The sequence below is a fragment of the Pogoniulus pusillus genome, chromosome 1 (assembly GCF_015220805.1).
Source record: "Pogoniulus pusillus isolate bPogPus1 chromosome 1, bPogPus1.pri, whole genome shotgun sequence".
Taxonomy (NCBI): Eukaryota; Metazoa; Chordata; class Aves; order Piciformes; family Lybiidae; genus Pogoniulus; species Pogoniulus pusillus.
The window spans coordinates 53720992-53729729 of NC_087264.1; the positions used below are offsets into that span (position 1 = coordinate 53720992).

Consider the following 8738-nt stretch of genomic DNA (forward strand, 5'->3'; position numbering starts at 1 on the left):
CCTTACAAATCAGAACTTACCTGGAGACTTAAAGTTGCTTTTTTTCTCACGTGGCACAAACTGGAACCCAAGAGGTTCCATCTGAACATGAGGAAAAACTTGGAGGATTGCAAAGTTTCTTGGAAAGGTTTTTCATACTGCTCTGGGGCTCTAAATAGTCCTTTAAATACCCTTCCCAAAGCTGCACCCTTCACTTTCCATTTTCTCTTCTCTCCAGGCTTTTGTGGATTACTTCTCCCGTGGCCTCCATGCCGAATACAAGAGCAAGGGCATCTTTGTGCAGGTGAGTAGAGTTGATGTGCCTGGTTACCACAGCAACATTGGATGTCCTGGAAACAAAAACAGGAATGTGTGACAGACTAAAGAGAAGGAGCTTAGTAGCTCTCTTAAGTTACTGGAAAACAATGCAACAGAAAACATGACTTGGTAGGGGGTGAGTTGATGGGTTTGGTTTGGGTTTTTTTAGGGGGTAAATGAACCTCTCAGTATAAATTATTCCATGAAGCTCATGTGCAGCTCTGTAGAATAGGTATTTATACAACTTCGTCTGCTGGAATGCACTTTGCTAGAGCATTTGTACAGAGATTGCTCAAAAGAGGAGGACAGCAGCATCAGTGAATCACTTGCTTGTGGAAGCAGAGCAGCAGCAACCAGCAGAGGCCTCAAAGACCCCTTTGTATGTAAGGGCCTGATTTAATTTGATTTAGAATTGAGTTTCCACATCAGAATCGTTTCTGTTGGAAAAGACTTTTCAGGTCATCCAGTCCAACCATTCTCTAACTCTACCAAGGCTGGTGCTAAACTATCTCCCTCAGCACCACATCTCTATCTTTTAAACATCTCCAGGAATGGGACTTGAACCACTTCTCTGGGGAGCTTGTTCCACTGTTTGAGAACTCTTTCAGAGAGGAAGTTTCTTCTAATGTCCAACTTAAATTCCCTCTGGTGCAAGTTGAGGCCTTTTCCTTTTATTCTGTTGTTTATTTACTGGGAGAAGAGACCAACTCCCACCTCGCTTCAGCCTCCTTTCAGGGGACTGCAGAGAGCAATGAGGTCTCCCTTCAGCCTCTTTTTCTCCAGACTAAACAACCTCAGTTCTCTTATCTGCCCCTCACCAGCCCTGTTCTCCACACTCTTCCCCTTGCTTTGTTGCCTGCTCCAGCACCTCAGTGTCTTTCTTGATGTGAGTGGCCCAAAACTGAACCTGGGCACATTGCTAGCTCAATCTGCAGACAGCTGTCAATCAGCACCCCCAGGTCCTTTTCCTTGGGACACTTTCTAGCCACTCTGCCCCAAGTCTGGAGCCTCCGTGGTATTTGTTGTCCCCAAAGTGCAGGACCTGGCACGTGGCCTTGTTGAACCTCAGCCCAAATACTCATGCAACTTGTTGGGTGTTTTTTCTTCTCATTTTGTTTACCTTCCATGTTTTTAATTATTTCTAGTGGAGCAGAAAAGGCTAAACCAAGTCCCAGCTTGGTGGGATTTTACTTTACTACCACCACTCTTAATTGTTTGGAAGCAACCTTGGCTGCAAACAGTGTATGAAATTACAAAGTATGGGAAATATTTCCTGCTTTTCAGGTAGGAAAAGCTAGAAACAAGTTCCCACTGTCTCATATTTTTGGTATTTATAAAGAAGTGGAAAGGGAAATCTGAGTTTCTGTACCCACAGCTATGTGTTCTATGTGTTCTTGTACCATACTTCACAGGCTGTCTTGTAAGGCCCATGCTGGCTGTGGGTGCTGAATTCCTGGCAGCAGTGCTTTTCTGCCCCTGAAGGTGGGCAGTGATTCTCCACTCTGAGTGGTGTGGGCCTGATGACCAATAGCTGCCACAGCTCCTATTTGTTAATGCTAATTTCACTGCACTCTGTATCCTTGTCAGCTTCTTCCAGCCTAAGCCACTGTGAACCACTAATGAATATTCCTGTGAAGACTAGCTGACATATCTCCTTCAAGCCCTTCATCTCCTTCATCAGATTGTTTGAAGTTCCTCTCTGTGACCTTCAGAAGTGTCACTGTTTTGCACTTCCAGATGAGAATCACCATTTAAACATTTGGCTGTCACCATGCCAGTACATGCAGAGTCCTGCTGTGTCGGAACGAGATGCAGAGCTTTTAAGATCATTGAGTCCAGCCATTAACCCAACACTGCCAGGTCTACCAGTAAGCCATATCCCTCAGCACAAAATCTACAGGGGTCTGACAAAAAGCAGTGCCCTTGGCAATCTGTTCCAGGACTGCACAAGCCTTTCAGGAAAGACATTGTTCCTTGTGTTCAACATAAACCTTCTCTGGTGCAACCTGAGGCCTGTTCCTCTCATTCTCTCCTCTCCGCTTGTTACCTGGGAGAAGAGACCAATCCCCATGTGGCTCTAGCCTCCTTTTGGCAGTAGTAGAGAGTGAGAAGCTCTTCCCTCTGCGTCTTTATCTCCAGACTAAACAACTCCATGTCCCTCAGCTGCTCCTCATAAAATTGAGTTCATGACTGAAGAAAGAGAATTGCTTCCTAGTATACTTACATCCATGCATTTCTCTTTTCATCTCCAGCAGCAGGAGCTGGGGATAGGTGGAATGTGGCTTTGGATCTAGGTTTGTCTTGCCCCACCAGTCACATGCTCTTAGTGGCACCAGGCAACAGTACATCCCTGCCACTTCCTCTTCTTTTTCCATTCTGCCAGGTAGCTCTGAGCCCTGCTATCATTTTTGCTTCCAAACACCATGCAGTGTAAACTTGACCATAGGAAATTCCATCTCAGTATGAGAAGGAACATTACTTTGAGGGTGGCAGAGCACTGGAGCCAGCTGCCCAGATTGGTGGTGGAGTCTCCATCTCTGGAGGCTTTGAAGGCCTGCCTGGACATGTTCCTCTGAGATTTTCTTTAGGTGATCCTACTCTGGCAGTGGGGTTGGACTCGGTGATTTTCAGAGGTCCTTTCCAATCCCTACCATTCTGTGATCACTACAAAAGCCCTTCTGTCCTTGAGGACTTTGACTGTGGTATTGAGCTCTCTGCCTTTTGAGCCCTCTTGTGGAGTTACAGCTTCCACATTCCAAGTCTCCTGGTGTTGCCTTTGCTCCTGCTGCCTTTGTGTTTCTCTCTGTCCAGGTGCCAAACTGAGGAACCAAGAACCCTGTCTTGGGTTCTTCACCACCCTCCCAAGCGAATTTGGGGGCTTGCAGCAGAGAAGCAATGCCAATTAAAAATGCTGTTGTTAGATCAGAACTGAGAAGTTCAAGCTTGGATCAGTTTGCAGCTTATCCTTGGTGTCTCTAAGTCAGACTGAATGCATTCCTTGCTCTTACATGACCTTTCCAACGTGCAGAGCGTCCTCCCCTATTACGTGGCCACAAAGATGTCCAAGATCCGCAAGCCGACCTTTGATAAGCCCAGTCCTGAGACCTATGTCAGAGCTGCCCTGGGCACCGTGGGCCTGCAGACCCAGACCAATGGCTGCCTGCCACATGCACTCATGGTAAGTAGTCATGGGGAGCTGGGAAGGAGCTGCAATGGCCTTGGGTGTGTCTATTATGGAAGAGTAAGGAGTCCTTTTTAATATTAGAGTGGTTTGGGTGGGAAGAGACCTTTCAAGGCTGTGTAGTCCCACAGCCCTGAAGGGAGCAGGGACATCTGCAACTGGGGCTCAGAGCCCCGAACAACATGATCTGGAGTGATTCCAGAGATGGGGCTTCTACCGTCTCTCTGGGCAACCTGCCCTAGGGTCTCACTACCCTGGGTGTAAATTCTTTCCTTCTCCATGTCGGAATCTCCCTGGTTTAGTTCAAACTTGTCCTATCACAATAAAGGACAAAGTCTAAAAGTCTGTCCCCAGCTTTCTGACTGGCCCCCTTAAGTCCTGAAGGACCACCAGGATGTCTCCCTGGAGCCTTCTCTTCTCCAGGCTGGACAACCCCAACTCTCTCAGCCTGGCCTCACATCAGAGGGCTTCCAGTCCTCTCAGCATTGCTGTGACTTCCTCTGGCCCTGCTCCAACAGGTCCTTGTCTGTGCTGAAAAAACTAGAGCTGGCCCCAGCACTGTAGATGAGGGCTCAGCAGAGCAGAAGGGCAGAATCCCCTCCCTGCCCCTGCTGCCCACACTACTGGGGGTCAGCCCAGGACAGGTTTGGCCTGGGCTGGAAGCATGTGGTGACAGCTCACGTCAGCTTTTCACCCACCAGCACCCCTAAGTCCTTCTCCATGGGGTGCTCTCAGCCACATCATCCGCAGCCTGGATTGATACTGAGGATTGCCCCAGCCCATGTGCGGGACCTTCCCCTTGGCTTTGAACTTCATGAGGATCACAGAGACCTACTTCCCAAACTCGTTCAGGTCACTCTGGATGCATCCTGTCCCTCTGACTTGACAGCTGCATCACTCAGCTTGATGTCATCTGCAAACATGCTGAGGATGCACTTGATCCCCCTGTGTCGCTGATGAAGATACTATCTCTGGTCCCGGTATGGATCACTGAGGGACACCACCTGTCACCAGTCTCCTTGTGGATATTGAGCCATTGACTGCTACCTTCTGTCTGCAACCATCCAACCAATCCATTACCCACCCAACAGTCTACCCATCAAATCCAGACCTCTCCAATTTCAAGAGAAGGATGTTGTTGGGGGGAGTGTATCAAAGGCTGTACAGAAGTCCAGATGGATGACATGCATTGTTGTAGTCCCTCCATGCCAGAAGGCCTCTAGGTTGGTCAGATAGGACTTGCCCTCAAAGCCCTATTTTCATTATTTACAATCACAGACCCACAGACTGCATGAGGTTGGAAGGGACCCTCAAAGATCTTGTCCAACCCTCCTGCCAGGAGTAGAGACATCTCCAACTAGATCAGGCCACTCAGGGCTCCATTGAGCCTGACCTTGAGTGTCTCCTGGGGTGAGACCTCCACTACATCCCTGGGCAACCCGTTGCAGTATTTTCCTACCCTCATTGTGCAGAACTTCCTCCTGCTGTCCAGCCTAGATCTACCCTGCTCCAGTTTCAAACTCTTAACTTCCAGTTGTGACTTTGCAATATTTGTGTGTGCTGCTGTTAGATTTCACTTAGCACAGGCTCTAAAAAGCTGAGACATTTTCTCTCCCTGTTGTGTTTTTTTTTTCCAGGGCTGGTTTTTCTCTCTTCTCCCTTCTCCTACTGCCATTAACTTACTCATGAAAACAAACAAACAAATTCGAGCTCATTACTTGAAGAAAATGAAGGAGAAATAAGTTGGAGGCAGCTTGGAAGCTTGAAAGTCCTGCAAATTCCAGCGCTGCAGCACCAAGCGGACTCCAATGCTTTAACCATCTTCAGTCGTGGGTGTACTTTCTAACAAGCAGAACAGGAAGGGATAGAGTTTGAGACTGTGGACTTCTAATAGTGGTTTTAAAATAGACTTTCTTTGTTCATAGCCAATCTAAGGCTGGGGGGGGAAGTGCTTTGGACTAAAAATCACTGTGCTTTAAGAAATGCTCACCAAGGACTTTGATCAGACATTTCTCTCAGCTTGCCTATAGAGCATCCATCGCATCTCTGCATCCAGTGTGTATGGGGGAGGGGGAGGAAAGTGGCAGTTCTCTTGCCTCCCTGGGCAAGAGTGGGAAGGGAATATCTTCACCAAGGTAACCCAGCACTGCTGACAGATGATTACTTCTTCCCTACTCACCTTCTGGATACCTGCAGAGATCCTGCCTTGTCAGCCACCTCATGAGTGCTTCTCCAGGGTGATTTTGGGGTTATGAACTCGAGGGTAAAATTGGCCAAAAGCTCATCTATAAATATCTGCATAAAATAACACGACAACAGAAACATTTACCTGGATTCTAACTTTCCATTCCTCTGTAATCTCCACAGTTTGTAATAAGAAGAATGTGTCTACAAGCTCGGTGCCAGCTCTTTCTTGATAGGTGGTGATACCACAATGTAGATAAGTGTCACACCTGTGTCACCTTGCTGGCTACTGTGGTGAGTGCTTTAAATGCAGAGCTTGAAATGAGTTACTCAGACTTGTTTCTGAAATCTCTCTCCATCTGTCTTTGCTGAGGTCCTCTGAAACAGGCATATTTGAGATAGCCTTAAAAAAGAGACTGAAACTTTGAATATCTTGCATATCTTGAACTGACTTTTTGTGTCTTGAGCTGTTTCATTTGATTCTGTTCCGAAATGCAATCCTTCAGAAGTTTCCCCAGCTCCAGGAGAACAAGGATCTCAGAGTACATGAGAAATCTGAGCTGCTCTTCTCTCTGTTTACCTACTCCTTAAATATTTTGGTCTCATACGTTCCTTTTTTGTTACAAACATAAAAAAGGAGCTGAAACTCTGCAAGCCAAATCACAAACATCTCCCTCTGTTTTCTGTGTTGACTTCCTCCACTTGAAGAGTGCAGGTTGCTGCCTGTCTTCATAAGGATTCATTTTAAGCTCTGGTTTGGAAGCAGAAGAGGTGATTTGGGGGCTAACATTTCTGTACATTGACAAAAACCTGAATACCGATGCAATGGTGCTGATCAATTCCAAGATGCAGATCCTATCCCAGTGGTGTTCTTCATGTTTTGGAACAGGGATGATGAAGTCAGTGGTGGTAGTTCTGTAAAGAGCACCTGGCTTGGTTTGCTCTGGATCTGATGTGGAAGCTATCAGACTAAATCTGAATGTTTCTGACTTTGTCCAACAAATAAAATGGAATTTACTCTGAGTATATTTAATCTGTTGGGGTTTTTCTTACTTTGCCTACTCCTGATTGTCCTTTATCCTATATAATCACACAGTAAAAGTTGCTGTACCTTTACATGCCAAAGCCAAGCTTTTATTAACCTCTTTTCTTGGCTGTTATCTCTCTTACAGTCACAGACCCTCCCTGTGCCACAGCTGTGAGAAAAAGTCAAGGGCAGCCACCTGCCTGGCCCAGGAACAGCCCGGGACTGAAGGGAGGAGAAGCAGCTTCAGGGTGGTGTCTGTGAGTAACATCCAGCACCACTGAGAGCTGCTGCTGTGACCTACACCTGGGCTTAGGAGTGGGGCTGAGAGCTGGGGGTGAGCTTCTTCTAGTTTCCCGTGTTAGTTGTGACTTGACAAATCTGTGTTGCTGCTCTCAACACGTGGGGAAATAGGTATGTGACTTACACAAGGAGTTGAGAAGGTGGGACCAGGTGATCTCTGGGGTCCCTTCCACCCTGGCGCTGTGTGATTTCTGTGTGGTTCGAAGTCCTGGCCAAAGCAGCCAAATTCTGACAATACACCTTGAATTTGCAATATACAAGTTGGAGTCCTGCTTATCCTTATCACACTGGATCCATGGCATCTTCCAATCCAACCATGAATCCAGAGCAAGGGTGAAGGTATGTGGATGTTCTTTCAACTGTAAGTCTGTCTTGAGTTGGAGGCATGCAGGGCAAGTGCCAGGTCCTGCGCTTGGGCCATAACCCTGTGAGTGCTCCAGGCTTGGGGCAGAGTGGCTGGCAACTGCTCAGTGGAAAGGGACTTGGAGGTATTTGTCAACAGGCAGCTGAAGATGAGCCAGGGTGTGCCCAGGTGGCCAAGAAGGCCACCAACATCCTGGTCTGGATCAGCAATGGTGTGGCAGCAGGACCAGGTAAGGGATCATCCGCTTGCACACAGCACTGATGAGGCTGCACTTCAAATACTATGTTTAGTTTTGGAGCCTTCACTCTAAGAAGGATTTTGAGGTGCTGGAGCGGGTCTGGAGAACATGGCTGGTGAGGATTAGCTGAGAGAACTGGGGGTATTTAGGCTGAGGTTGGTGCTCTACAGCTCCCTGAGAGGAGGCTGCAGTGATGTGGGGGTTGGTCTCGTCTACCAAGTGACAAGACAGAGGACAAGAGGAAATGGCTTCGAGTTGTACCAGAGGAGGTTTGGCTTGGACGTGAAGAACAATTTCTTTTCCCCAAAAGGGGAATGAAGCCCTGGAACAGGCTGCCCAGGGCAGTGATGGAGTCCTCATCCCTGGAGGGATTGAAAATGGGTAGAAATGGTGCTGAGAGGCATGGGTTTAGTGGTGGACTTGGCAGTGTTGGTTGATGTTAAAAGTCTCTTCCAGCCTAAAGCATGCTTTGATCTACACAACCAGAGAGATAATTTGGAGGTAAGGGGAGAGCAGAATTAATTGTAAAAGCCTCAAGCCAGTCAGGGTGAGCAGAGTGTTAGAAGGTGCTAGCAGAGCACCCAGCACAATGGCAGTTTCATTTCTGCCACTTCTTCCACCGTGTAGTAGACCCAAGCCACTTCAGCTGAAACAAGCCTGTGCTGTGCTTGGTGCGGAGGGAGCGGTAGGCATCGCTCGGCTCCCCCTCTGCAGTTCCACACCCGAGTTCTTCATCCTGTTCGTCTCCCTGCACCCTCCCCTGGGGCTGCTCAGCCTGCTGGGAGCAGCTCTCATCTCCCAAGTAACAAGCAATGGGACGAGAGGAAAGAGCCTCAGTTTGCACAAGGGGAGGACACGAGGAACAGTTCCTTCCCTCTAAAGGCCTGTCCACCACTGGAGGATGCTCAGGGAGGTGGGTGAGGCCAGGGTGGATGGGGCTCTGGCCAGCCTGATCTAGGGCAGGGTGTCCCTGCCCGCGTTGGAACTGGATGCTCCTTGTGGTCCCTTCCAGCCCTGACTGACTCTGTGGTGCTATGAAAGCTGTGTAGGTGTGGCGCTGGGGGACATGGTTTGGTGGTGACCTGGCAGTGCTGAGTTAAGGGCTGGATTTGATGAACTTAAAGGTGTCTTCCAACCCGATCGGTGC

General features: G+C 48.2%; 1 protein-coding gene across 2 annotated transcripts in view; it reads left to right on the forward strand.

Moving 5' to 3' along the window:
* The window catches only part of HSD17B12 (hydroxysteroid 17-beta dehydrogenase 12), a 115931-nt gene extending 109241 nt beyond the window's left edge, over positions 1-6690 (forward strand). For both annotated transcript variants that reach the window (XM_064152464.1, XM_064152454.1), the window contains 3 exons: positions 218-283; positions 3326-3475; positions 5116-6690. In XM_064152464.1, the coding sequence (XP_064008534.1) occupies positions 218-283; positions 3326-3475; positions 5116-5220 (321 nt within the window). In that variant the 3' untranslated portion in view covers positions 5221-6690. The remainder of the gene's footprint in view (positions 1-217; positions 284-3325; positions 3476-5115) is intronic.
* Positions 6691-8738: the final 2048 nt, after the last annotated feature.